Source organism: Anomaloglossus baeobatrachus, chromosome 2, assembly GCF_048569485.1.
Source record: "Anomaloglossus baeobatrachus isolate aAnoBae1 chromosome 2, aAnoBae1.hap1, whole genome shotgun sequence".
NCBI classification, from domain to species: domain Eukaryota; kingdom Metazoa; phylum Chordata; class Amphibia; order Anura; family Aromobatidae; genus Anomaloglossus; species Anomaloglossus baeobatrachus.
In genome coordinates this window covers 89,424,016-89,438,790 of record NC_134354.1, presented here as the reverse complement: position 1 = coordinate 89,438,790, position 14,775 = coordinate 89,424,016, and the positions used below count along the sequence as shown (strand labels likewise).

Sequence of the window (14,775 nt, the reverse complement as noted above, 5' to 3'; positions counted from 1 at the left end):
CACATCCGTTGCATCCGTCACACAACGCAATGCAACGGATACCGTTCAACGCAAGTGTGAAACTAGCCTAAGCCAGAGGAGTGCACAGAATTCGCCGGGTTATGCCAGTCTAAGTATAGAAGGTAGCTAGTGTGATTTGCATAAGGTTTAGTAAAAGCCACATGTTACTTCATAAATGTGGTGCAAATCACCCCAACTTATTACTTAGATAGGGGCATAATATACATCAGTTATAGGAAATGTGGTCTGTAGAGGTTTGCCAGCTTTGAACATCCGGCCTGTTCACCTGACTTGCTTCTTTAATTGCCACATTAGGCTTTCAGTGGGCAAGACGCCACCCCTTAAGATGATAATAATTTTATTTATATAGAGCCAACATATTCAGCACTGGCGGACTAAAATAGAAAATGGCCCCTGGACAAGAACACCATCTGGGCCCTTTCAGGTCCAAAAACTCATCAAAATGCATAGTTCCATTTGCTCTGGAGGTAGAAATGGGCCCCCTGCCTCTTGGGACCCTGTGTGGCTACACGGGATTCATCAATGATATGTACAGACAATATGAGCACTACAGGGTAACACACAACAGTTACTGGAGAAGTGAGGGCCCTATTCGCAAGTTTACACTCGATAAGGAAATATGGAGGGACACAATGGGTAGACAGTGCCGGCCATCATTATAATAAATAGTGGTTTTCTTAGAAAGCTGCATGATTCAGTCATCAGCCAATAACAGTCTACGCACAGTTATCACGTACTATTGGGTGCATGGAGGATGCGGAGACAATAAGAGTGACCAGATTCTAAGGAAAAATTAGAAAGGGGGAACAGGGAAAAATTAGATTATTGAAGTGAGGTGATAAGCTTGTCTAAAGAGATGTGTTATTAGACTAAAGGCCGCTTTACACGCTGCGACATTGCTCAAGCAATCTCGTTGGGGACACGGAATTTGTGATGCACATCCGGTCGATTTAGCGATGCCGTTGCGTGTGACACCTTTGAGCGATTTTGCATCGTTGCAAAAATGTGCAAAATCGCTCATCGGTGACATGGGGGTTCATTCTCGAATATCGTTGCTACAGCAGTAACGATGTTGTTCCTCGTTCCTGCGGCAGCATACATCGGTACGTGTGACATCGCAGGAATGAGGAACCTCTCCTTACCTGCCTCCCGCCCGCAATGCGGAAGGAAGGAGGTAGGCGGTATGTTCGTCCCGCTCATCTCCGCCCCTCCGCTTCTATTGGGTGGCGGTTCAGTTGCGCCGCTGTGACGCTAAACGAACCGCCCTTCTAGAAAGGAGGCGGTTCGCCGGTCACAGCTACGTCGCAGAGCAGGTAAGTAGTTTGACGAGTATGGGCGATGTTGTGTGCCACGGGCAGCGATTTGCCCATGTCGCACAACTGATGGGGGTGGGTACCCACGCTAGCGATATCGGTCACGATATAGCAGCGTGTAAAGCGGCCTTTAGGCATCTTAGTCAATAAGAAGCTAAATTGGAGTGCCCAGTGTCAGGCACCTGCCACCAAAGCAAATAGGGTGATGGGATGCATTAGAAGAGGTCTGGGGGCACGAGATGAAAATATCATTCTCCCTCTGTACAAATCACTCGTCAGACCATACTTGGAGTATTGCGTGTAATTTTGGGCGCCGGTGCTCAAGAAAGACATTACTGAACTTGAAAGGGTTCAGAGGCAGGCAACTAAAATAATAAATGGAGTGGGTACATTACAATACCTAGAAAGGTTATCAAAATTAGGTCTATTTACTCTAGAAAAGAGAAGACTTAGGGGAGACTTAATAAATATGTACAAGTATATCAGAGGGCAATACAGAGATCTCTCCCATGATTTGTTTGTACCAAGGACTATGACAAGAACAAGGGGGCATTCTCTTCGTTTGGAGGAAAGAACATTTCTGCAACAACATAGAAGAGGGTTCATCACGGTAAGAGCAGTGAGGCTCTGCAACTCTCTTCCTGAGGAAGTGGTGATGTCCAACTCACTGAATGAATTTAAGAGAGGAATGGATGCTTTTCTTGATAGCAACAGTATAGAAGGTTATGAAAACCATAATATTACAGGTAGATAGTGACCCAGCTTAGGAGTCGGGAAATAATTTTTTTCCCTATGAAAAAACTGGCTTCTACTCTGTGGGTTTTTGCCTTCCACAGGTTCAACACTGGAGAACAGCGGCACTAAAATAGGCTGAACTAGATGGACATAAGGTCTTCCTTCAGCCTTAGAAACTATATTACTATGTTACTAGAGCACACTTAAAAATGTGGGGGTTAGGTATTAATTGAATCATTTGGAGTTATGCATTCAAAACAATTGGTGCAGCATGAAATAAGTCTTAAGGCCCCGTCACACGCAGCGATATCGCCAGCGAGCGTACCCGCCCCCGTCGTTTGTGCGTCATGGGCAAATCGCTGCCCGTGGCGCACAATATTGTTAGGAGCCATCACACGGACTTACCTGTCTAGCGACATCCCTGTGGCCGGCGAACCGCCTCCTTTGTAAGGGGGCGGTTTGTGCGGCATCACAGTGGCATCACCAAGCGGCCGCCCAATAGAAGCGCAGGGGCAGAGATGAGCGGCCGTAACATCCCGCCCACCTCCTTCCTTCCTCATTGCCGGCAGCCGCAGGTAAGCTGTAGTTCGTCATTCCTGAGGTGTCACACATAGCGATGTGTGCTGCCGCGGGAACAACGAACAACCTGCGTCCTCAACAATCAACGATTTTTTGAAAAGGAACGACGTGTCAACGATGGACGATTTGGTGAGTATTTTCCATCGTTAACGGTCGCTCGTTGGTGTCACACGCAATGACGTCGCTAACGATGCCGGATGTGCGTCACGGAATCCGTGACCCCGGCGACATATCGTTATACGTCGCTGCGTGTGACGGGGCCTTTAGAGTCAGAAGTGAGAGGTTCAGGATATGGAGGATGTTAGTCTAAAGGCCATTTTACACACAGAGATAAATCTTTGGCAGATCTGTGGTTGCAGTGAAATCATGGACATATTGTTCCATTTGTACACAGCCACAAACCTGGCACTGATTGTCCACAATTTCACTGCAACCACAGATCTTCCACAGATTTATCTCTGTGTGTAAAGTGGCCTTTAGGGTGCATGCCTACAATCAGTGTTTGCAGCATTTTGGAAGCAGCGTGTTTTCGCTGGGTCCAAAACGCTGCATTGTACAGTAGAAGCACAGGGGATGGGATTTAGAGAAATCCCATGCCCACTGTGCTTCTTTTCTCTTCAGCGTAAACTGACATGCAACGCAGCTTTCTGAGGCACAGGATGTCAGTTTACGCTTGCGGAGATGCGAATGTCCGCAGAGCCCAGATCCCTGATTATTATGGGCACAGGCAGTCGCATTCTCCTGTAGATAACACTTGTGTCTCCGCATTAGAAGACACGCTGCATCCAGGACGCTGCATGTGTGGATCGTGGCCATGTACCCTTAGATCAGTTGCAGAATGGAGAGCACCGGTATGGTGATAGCCAGAGATGAGGGAGGAGATGTAGATGGTGCAGACCTGTGGAGAGCTTTGTGAGTAAGAGTGAAAAGTTTATATTTTACTCTGTATTGGATGGGTAATCAGTACAATGACTGGCAGAAGGTGGAGGTATCTGTGTAGCAGCTGGACAGAAATACGATCCTGGCTGCGGAATTCAATATCGATTGGAGAGGAGAAAGTTTGAGGGAGACCGATCAGTAGAGAGTTGCAACAGTCCAGATGAAAATGAAGAAGAGCAACAGTAAGAGTTTTTCCAGTTTGAAAGTTATGAATGCCACAGAGACGTGCCCTGCTTGGGAACAACCACTTTGAACCATAATGCAAAGCTAGTCTGTAAGTGCAGCTGCTTATCTGAAAAGTCTCAAAGCTAACAGCTTATGAAGGAGTAGAATGTATACTAGGAAATAATTGGCAGAAAATATTAAGATTCTCATTTCATATGCCAGTCCAAAACAAAAGCCAGCAGAAGTAAGATAAGATGGGCCACATTCCTTTTTAAAAGGCTCAAGCTGCTAAATATATTTTGGCACATATTGAATGCTGGGTACAATACAAACTGAGCTCGTTATAGATTTCCATTATGCTATTTCAAGTGTAAATTATATTAAACCTGCCAGGCTGCTTTCAAGCTTCTTCCTGCTGCCCCAGCCACGTTTTGGAGAGTGGCACATAATAGAATAAAGCCCGCTTTACACGCTTCAATATATCTCACAATCCGTCGTTGGGGTCAAGTTGTAAGTGAGGCACATCCGGCATCGTTTGTGAGGTGTCTGCGTGTGACAGCTACGTGCGATCAGGATTGAACGCAAAACCGTTGATCGCAAACACATCGTATCTTTGTCTAGAATTGAGCGTTTTGTTGCACGAACCTAGTCAATTGTAACGTGTGACATCCCTCATACGATTTTGGTGTCTGATGCTATGTGCGCAGGTGTGCGCTCTGCACCGCAGCTTAAAAAAGGTCCGCTTCAGAGCCCAGCTGAAAAGCTGCGTTCTGAAGCGCCTCACAATGTCTGTCATTCACTAATCTCTGTCAGTCGGTCACTATCTCTGTCCCTCACTCTCTGTCCATGTTAGTCTATCCCCCTCTCTCATATACTCACCGATCCCCGATCCACGGCGCTGCACGGCATTCACACTGCTCCGGCGGCTTTTACTGTTTTGAAAAAGCCGGCCGCCCATTAAACAATCTCGTATTCCCTGCTTTCTCCGCCCACCGGCGCCTATGATTGGTTACAGTGAGACACGCCCCCACGCTGAGTGACAGGTGTCACACTGCACCCAATCACAGCAGCCGGTGGGCGTGTCTATACTGTGTAGTGAAATAAATAATTAAATAATTAAAAAAACGGCGTGCGGTCCCCCCCAATTTTAAAACCAGCCAGATAAAGCCATACGGCTGAAGGCTGGTATTCTCAGGATGGGGAGCTCCATTGTTATGGGGAGCCCCCCAGCCTAACAATATCAGCCAGCAGCCGCCCAGAATTGCCGCATACATTAGATGCGACAGTTCTGGGACTGTACCCGGCTCTTCCCGATTTGCCCTGGTGCGTTGGCAAATCGGGGTAATAAGGAGTTATTGGCAGCCCATAGCTGCCAATAAGTCCTAGATTAATCATGTCAGGCGTCTATGAGACACCTTCCATGATTAATCTGTAAATTACAGTAAATAAACACACACACCCGAAAAAATCCTTTATTAGAAATAAAAAACACAAACATATACCCTGGTTAACCACTTTAATCAGCCCCAAAAAGCCCTCCATGTCTGGCGTAATCCAGGATGCTCCAGCGTCGCTTCCAGCGCTGCTGCATGGAGGTGACCGGAGCTGCAGCAGACACAGCCGCTCTGGTCACCTCCACGCAGCTAATGAAGACAGCCGTGCGATCAGCTGAGCTGTCAGTGAGGTTACCCGCTGTCACTGGATCCAGCGGTGGCCGCGGGTAACCTCAGTGACAGCTCAGCTGATCGTGCTACTCACCTCAGTTGCTGCGTGGAGGTGATAGGAGCGGCGGTGAGTAGCGCGATCAGCTGAGCTGTCACTGAGGTTACCCGCAGCCAATGCTGGATCCAGTGACAGCGGGTAACCTCACTGACAGCTCAGCTGATCGCACGGCTGTCTTCATTAGCTGCGTGGAGGTGACCGGAGCGGCTGTGTCTGCTGCAGCTCCGGTCACCTCCATGCAGCAGCGCTGTAAGCGACGCTGGAGCATCCTGGATTACGCCGGACATGGAGGGCTTTTTGGGGCTGATTAAAGTGGTTAACCAGGGTATATGTTTGTGTTTTTTATTTCTAATAAAGGATTTTTCCGGTGTGTGTGTTTATTTACTGTAATTTACAGATTAATCATGGAAGGTATCTCGGGGTGACGCCTGACATGATTAATCTAGGACTTATTGGCAGCTATGGGCTGCCAATAACTCCTTATTACCCCGATTTGCCAACGCACCAGGGCAAATCGGGAAGAGCCGGGTACAGTCCCAGAACTGTCGCATATAATGTATGCGACAATTCTGGGCGGCTGTTGGCTGATATTGTTAGGCTGGGGGGCTCCCCATAACGTGGAGCTCCCCATCCTGAGAATACCAGCCTTCAGCCGTATGGCTTTATCTGGCTGGTTTTAAAATTGGGGGGACCGCACGCCGTTTTTTTTAATTATTTAATTATTTATTTCACTACACAGTATAGACACGCCCACCGGCTGCTGTGATTGGGTGCAGTGTGACACCTGTCACTCAGCGTGGGGACGTGTCTCACTGTAACCAATCATAGGCGCCGATGGGCGGGGAAATCAGGGAATACGAGATTGTTTAATGGGCGGCCGGCTTTTTCAAAACAGTAAAAGCCGCCGGAGCAGTGTGAATGCCGTGCAGCGCCGGGCCGGGGATCGGGGATTGGTGAGTATGAGAGAGGGCTGCTCAATTCAGTTACTCAGGAGTTTAGCGGTCACCGGTGAGTCCTTCACAGGTGACCGCTAATCAGGGCGCGACACAGACAGAGCCGCAGCATGACCGTGAAGTCGGGTGAAGTTCACACGAGTTCATTCTGACAGTGCAGCTCTGTCTGTGTCTGCTGTCATCTGCCATTCAGCTCTGCTACATGGCTGTCTGTGTCTGCTGTTAGCGGCCATGTAGCAGAGCTGAACGGCAGATGACATAGTAAAAACGCATCCCTACACATTTCACACGCTTGGCAAGTCAATAAATAAAAAAAAAAAAAAAAAGGCGCCCAATGCATACGTCACAGAACACATGATCTAAAGGATCGCACACAAAATTGATCAATTTAACATAGACTACTAACGCTCGTGTGACAGCAAATGAACGACTTACGTGCAATCTCATAAGATCCCGTATGCAACCTGGGTGTGTCACATCGCAAATGCGATTGTACAACTAATTGCAACGTGTAAAGTGGGCTTAAGGCTTGCAAATCTTTTCATAAAAGATGAATCAAAACTTAAGGATCTCCACCTACCTGCCAGAACCAGCTGCCTTGTAAGATACAAAGGCTTGACCTGAATAATTCAAGTATAATATTTCCCCGGAAGAAGACCTCCAGAAAGATGCACAGTGCTCCCCCAAAAACTGCAAATAAGAGGAGCACGTGAATGTGCATATCTAGCTCCTGTCTACCGTGAACATGGTAATAAAACAGGAATCCTGAAATAGGAACACAGAACATTTCATCACTATTAGTACTGTATGTATAGAATGTATAGAAAATACAAAGTATCGCTGCAATGTCAGTGATAAGTACCTTCCACAAAGACGGCGATGGCAAGCATCAGTCTGTCCAATGCTACAGGAACAGCTTTGGTGGTGTGCGTGACAATATCTACCACACCTGAGATTCCATAGAAGAAGTACATGGTGGAGTGCTGCCAGTTCATTAGATGACTCCACTGCTTCTCCTCTTGGTTGTACAATCTGAGATGAGGCCCGTCTGGCACAAACTGCTCGGCTAACATCCCTGGAATGAGGATATAGACAGATGATATAAATTAGTAGCTTCACATGAGTAAAACCATATTGCTCACGAGCAGCTCAACATGAAAATATGCTGATAATGCAGCAAAGAGAGGAGACGTCAACGAAGCTAAAATCAGATCATAATGATAACATCTCAAAGTACGCCACAATTTACATTACCTAATATAGGTCAATATAGTGACTGTAATAAATCAACTAAGGGATCAGACAGATACCAAACCCACATGTGGTGCGCAAGCGCCACACAACATTATAGGTAATTTTTACCTGCAAAAAATACAGACATTTGCCACCACAGGAGCATGGTTTTGGCAGAAGGTGGCTGCCTTAACGTGGCACATACAAGGTGCCCATAGAAATGACAGCTATTTCTTCCTACTCCTCTATACACATGATGCCAGGCTTGGATGGACATGGATGTGTTATCAGTGGGGAAATGGCAGTAAAATGATGCTCGACACCTCTAGCAGCAAATTATTTCCCTTGAAACAAAAGGATCAGACATTGAAATTAAACATGCTTGATTTCAGGGAAAAATTGGGGGGCCACTTAAGTTCAATGGTTCCACCAAAATCAGCAGGTTCAGCCACTTTGCTCTAACATGCATTGGTCTGTGATAAACTGTAAGTTATTGATAGGGGATAACTTATTCATTGAGAGTCATCCGAGTGCTGTCCGTAATGATCATTACAAAGGGTGCAAGAAGCTTTGCAATATATTTATCCGTAAAGAATACTGATGATACACTGATCGTAAAAATGGATACACAGACTGCACACCATGGACACACTAATGGTAAAAACGGATACACAGATTGTACACCATGGACATACTGATGGTAAAAACGGATACACAGACTGTACACCATGGACACACTAATGGTAAAAACGGATACACAGACTGTACACCATGGACACACTAATGGTAAAAACGGATACACAGATTGTACACCATGGACACATTGATGGTAAAAACGGATACACCGATTGTACACCATGGACATACTGATGGTAAAAACGGATACACAGACTGTACACCATGGACACACTAATGGTAAAAACGGATACACAGACTGTACACCATGGACACATTGATGGTAAAAACGGATAAACCGATTGTACACCATGGACATACTGATGGTAAAAACGGATAAACCGATTGTACACCATGGACATACTGATGGTAAAAACGGATACACAGATTGTACACCATGGACACACTAATGGTAAAAACGGATACACAGATTGTACACCATGTACACACTGATGGTAAAAACAGATACACAGACTGTACACCATGGACACATTGATGGTAAAAACGGATACACAGACTGTACACCATGGACACATTGATGGTAAAAACGGATACACAGATTGTACACCATGGACACACTGATGGTAAAAACGGATACACAGATTGTACACCATGGACACACTAATGGTAAAAACGGATACACAGACTGTACACCATGGACACACTGATGGTAAAAATGTATACACAGACTGTACACCATGGACATACTGATGGTAAAAACGGATACACAGACTGCACACCATGGACACACTGATGGTAAAAATGTATACACAGACTGTACACCATGGACATACTGATGGTAAAAACGGATACACAGACTGTACACCATGGACACACTAATGGTAAAAACGGATATACAGATTGTACACCATGGACACACTGATGGTAAAAACGGATACACAGACTGTACACCATGGACATACTGATGGTAAAAACGGATACACAGACTGTACACCATGGACACACTGATGGTAAAAACGGATATACAGATTGTACACCATGGACACACTGATGGTAAAAATGTATACACAGACTGTACACCATGGATACACTGATGGTAAAAATGTATACACAGACTGTACACCATGGATACACTGTTGGTAAAAACGGATACACAGATTGTACACCATGGACACACTAATGGTAAAAACGGATATACAGATTGTACACCATGGACACACTGATGGTAAAAACGGATACACAGACTGTACACCATGGACATACTGATGGTAAAAACGGATACACAGACTGCACACCATGGACACACTGATGGTAAAAACGGATACACAGATTGTACACCATGGACACACTAATGGTAAAAACGGATATACAGATTGTACACCATGGACACACTGATGGTAAAAACGGATACACAGACTGTACACCATGGACATACTGATGGTAAAAACGGATACACAGATTGTACACCATGGATACACTGTTGGTAAAAACGGATACACAGATTGTACACCATGGACACACTAATGGTAAAAACGGATATACAGATTGTACACCATGGACACACTGATGGTAAAAACGGATACACAGATTGTACACCATGGACACACTGATGGTAAAAACGGATACACAGATTGTACACCATGGACACACTGATGGTAAAAATGTATACACAGACTGTACACCATGGACATACTGATGGTAAAAACGGATACACAGACTGTACACCATGGACACACTAATGGTAAAAACGGATATACAGATTGTACACCATGGACACACTGATGGTAAAAACGGATACACAGACTGTACACCATGGACATACTGATGGTAAAAACGGATACACAGACTGTACACCATGGACACACTGATGGTAAAAACGGATATACAGATTGTACACCATGGACACACTGATGGTAAAAATGTATACACAGACTGTACACCATGGATACACTGATGGTAAAAATGTATACACAGACTGTACACCATGGACACACTGATGGTAAAAACGGATACACAGATTGGACACACTGATGGTAAAAATGTATACACAGACTGTACACCATGGATACACTGTTGGTAAAAACGGATACACAGATTGTACACCATGGACACACTAATGGTAAAAACGGATATACAGATTGTACACCATGGACACACTGATGGTAAAAACGGATACACAGATTGTACACCATGGACACACTGATGGTAAAAACGGATACACAGATTGTACACCATGGACACACTGATGGTAAAAATGTATACACAGACTGTACACCATGGACATACTGATGGTAAAAACGGATACACAGACTGTACACCATGGACACACTAATGGTAAAAACGGATATACAGATTGTACACCATGGACACACTGATGGTAAAAACGGATACACAGACTGTACACCATGGACATACTGATGGTAAAAACGGATACACAGACTGTACACCATGGACACACTGATGGTAAAAACGGATATACAGATTGTACACCATGGACACACTGATGGTAAAAATGTATACACAGACTGTACACCATGGATACACTGATGGTAAAAATGTATACACAGACTGTACACCATGGACACACTGATGGTAAAAACGGATACACAGATTGGACACACTGATGGTAAAAATGTATACACAGACTGTACACCATGGATACACTGTTGGTAAAAACGGATACACAGATTGTACACCATGGACACACTAATGGTAAAAACGGATACACAGACTGTACACCATGGACACACTAATGGTAAAAACGGATACACGGATTGTACACTATGGACACGCTGATGGTAAAAATGGATACACAGACTGTACACCATGGACATACTGATGGTAAAAACGGATACACAGACTGTACACCATGGACACACTGATGGTAAAAACGGATACACAGACTGTACACCATGGACACACTGATGGTAAAAAATGTATACACAGACTGTACACCATGGATACACTGTTGGTAAAAACGGATACACAGATTGTACACCATGGACACACTAATGGTAAAAACGGATACACAGACTGTACACCATGGACAAACTGATGGTAAAAACGGATACACGGATTGTACACTATGGACACGCTGATGGTAAAAATGGATACACAGACTGTACACCATGGACATACTGATGGTAAAAACGGATACACAGACTGTACACCATGGACACGCTGATGGTAAAAACGGATACACAGACTGTACACCATGGACACACTGATGGTAAAAACGGATACACAGACTGTACTCGATGGACACACTGATGGTAAATACAGATACACAGACTGTACACGATGGACACACTGATGGTAAAAACGGATACACAGACTGCACACCATGGACACACTAATGGTAAAAACGGATACACAGACTGTACACCATGGACACACTAATGGTAAAAACGGATACACAGACTGTACTCGATGGACACACTGATGGTAAATACAGATACACAGACTGTACACGATGGACACACTGATGGTAAAAACTGATACACAGACTACACCATGGACACACTAATGGTAAAAACAGATACACAGACTACACCATGGACACATTAATGGTAAAAACGGATACACAGACTACACCATGGACACATTATTGGTAAAAACGGATACACAGACTGTACACCATGGGCACAATAATGGTAAAAACGGATACACAGAGTACACCATGGACACATTAATGGTAAAAACGGATACACAGACTACACCATGGACACATATTGGTAAAAACGGATACACAGACTGTACACCATGGACACATTAATGGTAAAAACAGATACACAGACTGTACACCATGGACACATTAATGGTAAAAACAGATACACAGACTGTACACCATGGACACATTAATGGTAAAAACAGATACACAGACTGTACACCATGTACACACTGATGGTAAAAACAGATACACAGACTGTACACCATGTACACACTGATGGTAAAAACGGATACACAGACTGTACACCATGTACACACTGATGGTAAAAACAGATACACAGACTGTACACCATTTACACACTGATGGTAAAAACAGATACACAGACTGTACACCATGGACACACTTAGGATACAAGTACCATTTTTTCATATATGTGTTTAAACACAGACAAGTGAATGAGGCCTAAAGTAGATAATGCAAATAGTTATTAAAAGATATATACTGTATACACTGTGCAATAGCCCTCTGCTTTAACTGATAAAATGAATTCTACTATTGCTGCACGTACTGTATATATGTATTTGCCTCCAGCAAATCTACGGCATTTGATACATTCCTCCCAAAGCGTCGCTAACCATTTTTAGCAGAATTCTTTTCAAGAGTTTTTAATGCAGTTTTTTATTTTGCAAGCCCTAAAAAATGAAAAATTATTTTCTTTTGTTTTTTTTCAAGCCTTAAAGAGAAAATTGCCACATCTACAGCATGATTTGTTTTTTAAAAGCTGACATCTGTTCCCATAACATAAATGACTAAAAACACAGCAAAAGAAAAAAAAGGTTCAAAACATATTTTGGTAAAGTCATCAAAAATAGTGTTTCTTATGCAAGACTTGATAAAAAGCCAGCAGGACTAAAGGCCCATTTACACACAACGATATTGCTAACGATATGTCGTCAGGGTCACGAAATTTGTGACGCACATCCGGCGTCGTTAGCAACGTTGTTGCGTGTAACAGCTCCGAGCGAGTGTTAACGATTAAAAATACTCACCTAATCATTGATTGTTGACACGTCGTTCATTTTCAAAATCTCGTTGGTCATTGTGGACGTAGGTTGTTCGTCGTTCCTGAGGCAGCACACATCGCTACGTGTGACACCCCGGGAACGACGAACAACAGCTTACCTGCATCCTCCGACGAGGTGGGCGTATCGTTAATGCAGCTGGTCTCCGCCCCTCCGCTTCTATTGGTCGGCCGCTGTGTGACGTCGCTGTGACGCCGCACGAACCGCCCCCTTAACAAAGAGACTGTTCACCGCCCACAGCGACGTTGATACAAAGGTAAGTATGTGTGATGGGTGTTACCGATATTGTGCGCCACGGGTAACGATTTGCCCGTGACGCACAAACGACGGGGGCGGGTACGCTCGCTAGCGATATCGTAGCGTGTAAATGGGCCTTTAGATGGTCAAAAATCACTGAAATTGATGCGTCCTAGTGAATTTGGAGCCCCAGAATCTGTAGTCTATGAACTGGAGTATGTTTTTTCTACTCCACTTTCTAATGTGAATAATAGTGAATCAGTCCCCCCCTTTAAATCGGAGGAGCTGGGGAAAAAAATTCAACTTTACCAGAAAATTGGTGTAAAAACCATGATGAAATAACACCACCGTAAGACCTTCATCAGGTCAACCTATTAACTCCACTTATATCTGGTGCTTTGCTATTCTTTTAACATAATTTATCCCCATTGTGACTGGCACATGAAAAAGTTGTACAGGTAATGGAACACAAAGATCTGTTCTTGGCATCATACACATATTCCATTGTGAATGTAGAACTATACGGCCTCAGGTCCGGTCAACCTGACATTAAGAAAATGTCTTTATCAAAAAAAAGACCTAAACCAAAAACAAAGGCAACAGTAATACTCACCTATTAAAGCAAAGATCGCCTTCAATGCGCCTTCTATGACTTCCACACGCTGATATCCAACTTTTGACCCAAAAAAACAGACCTTCTTAACTTTCCTGCAGGCATGTTTCAGGGGGTACTTCACCGACCACCAAAGACCAAACAAGAGGAAAAAGCTCCCTGGTAATGCATGTCCTTTAAAATTGGCCATAGTTGCCTATGGTGTTTAAATCCCTGTGAATAAAAAGTATAATGATTCACACGATGAAATCTTGTCTCTACGGAGGAAAGACTGCACCTAGAAATGAATGATAAAAGTAAAGAGGAAACATTCTTGCTCCCACAGTTTAATAATCTGTAGAATTTTTGCACCTTGCTGGATCAAAAATCCTGCTGCTGAGCGGGTGGGACTTAGTAATTAGGGTGGAGTTTAACAATATTTTGTCCTTCTGAAAACAGGGCAGAGGGGGGAGGCTCCTGCTGCAAACAGTTAGTTGTCTTATTACTGGACATAGGACAGTGAGAAGCTGGAGGTCATGGGTTAGATGCTGGCCCATTATTCTGTATGGAGGGCTATGTGGGGCCCATTCTTCTGTATAGAGGACTATGTGGGGCCCATTATTCTGTATGGAGGGCTATGTGGGGTCCATTATTCTGTATGGAGGGCTATGAGGGGCCTATTATTTTGTATGGAGGGCTATGGCTATGTGTGGCCCATTATTCTGTATGGAGGACTATGTGGGCCACATTATTCTGTATTAAGGACTATATGGGTCCCATTATTCTGTATGGAGGACTATGTGGACCACATTATTCTGTATTAAGGACTATATGGGTCCCATTATTCTGTATGGAGGACTATGTGGGGCCCATTATTCTATATGGAGGGCTATGTGGG

The 14,775-nt window shown here is 44.3% G+C and overlaps 1 protein-coding gene across 1 annotated transcript in view; it reads right to left on the bottom strand.

The window, feature by feature from the left end:
• The window catches only part of TMEM45A (transmembrane protein 45A), a 45,864-nt gene that overhangs the window by 15,788 nt on the left and 15,301 nt on the right, over positions 1-14,775 (bottom strand). Inside the window, exons 2-4 of the mRNA XM_075335152.1 lie at positions 13,899-14,111; positions 7,290-7,502; positions 7,008-7,192 (exon numbers count right to left, since the gene is read on the bottom strand). Of these exons, the coding sequence (XP_075191267.1) occupies positions 7,008-7,192; positions 7,290-7,502; positions 13,899-14,088 (588 nt within the window). The 5' untranslated portion in view covers positions 14,089-14,111. The remainder of the gene's footprint in view (positions 1-7,007; positions 7,193-7,289; positions 7,503-13,898; positions 14,112-14,775) is intronic.